Source organism: Sinocyclocheilus grahami, unplaced genomic scaffold, assembly GCF_001515645.1.
Source record: "Sinocyclocheilus grahami isolate Dianchi unplaced genomic scaffold, SAMN03320097.WGS_v1.1 scaffold2762.1, whole genome shotgun sequence".
NCBI lineage: Eukaryota > Metazoa > Chordata > Actinopteri > Cypriniformes > Cyprinidae > Sinocyclocheilus > Sinocyclocheilus grahami.
This window is the reverse complement of record NW_015507940.1, coordinates 1-564: the sequence shown is the minus strand read 5'-3', so window position 1 is coordinate 564 and position 564 is coordinate 1. Positions and strand designations below refer to the sequence as shown.

Genomic DNA, 564 nt, shown 5'->3' with positions numbered 1-564 from the left:
TCTGACGGCACCCATTCACTGCAGAGGATCCATTGCTGCGCAAGTCACATAACACTACATTTCTCCAAATCTGATCCAATAAACAATCTCATTTAACACTTTGGATGGACTGATGGGGAGTAAAATGTTCATTTTTGGGTGAAATGGCCGTCTGTACTCACATGTGTGGGTTCTGGAAAGGAAGTCCGGCAGTGTTCAGAGTGATTCTGGAAGTAGGTTTGATTGGAGGATTGGCAAAATTTAACTTCAGGGCTTTACGTTTACCTGACAAAGGAGGAAGAGACCTTCAGGTTAAACAACACAGTCAGAAAACAGCATTTTCACACACAAACACACAAACCAACACTCATATAGCATGAAGATAAAGTTGCAGGTGTATTTTATTCAGGTTGCTGTAGGATGAGATCTCTAACTAAGCCATGGAAGATGTGGGAGGGTCGTGTGAAGAGACCAAAGTTCACTAGAGACATGCACATCTGAGCACCAGGAGAGGAACCCAAGAGCCAGATTTCCTAAAGCCATCAGAACATGCTGAAGGTGTAAAACATCTTCATTAGAAAAAAA

The 564-nt window shown here is 42.4% G+C and overlaps 1 protein-coding gene across 1 annotated transcript in view; it reads right to left on the bottom strand.

Moving 5' to 3' along the window:
• Positions 1–284, bottom strand: part of LOC107575628 (dual specificity mitogen-activated protein kinase kinase 4-like) — a gene marked incomplete at its 5' end in the record, with an annotated part of 26953 nt that extends 26669 nt beyond the window's left edge. Inside the window, one exon of the mRNA XM_016261989.1 lies at positions 162–284. Coding sequence (XP_016117475.1) covers positions 162–284 — 123 coding nt within the window. The remainder of the gene's footprint in view (positions 1–161) is intronic.
• Positions 285–564: the final 280 nt, after the last annotated feature.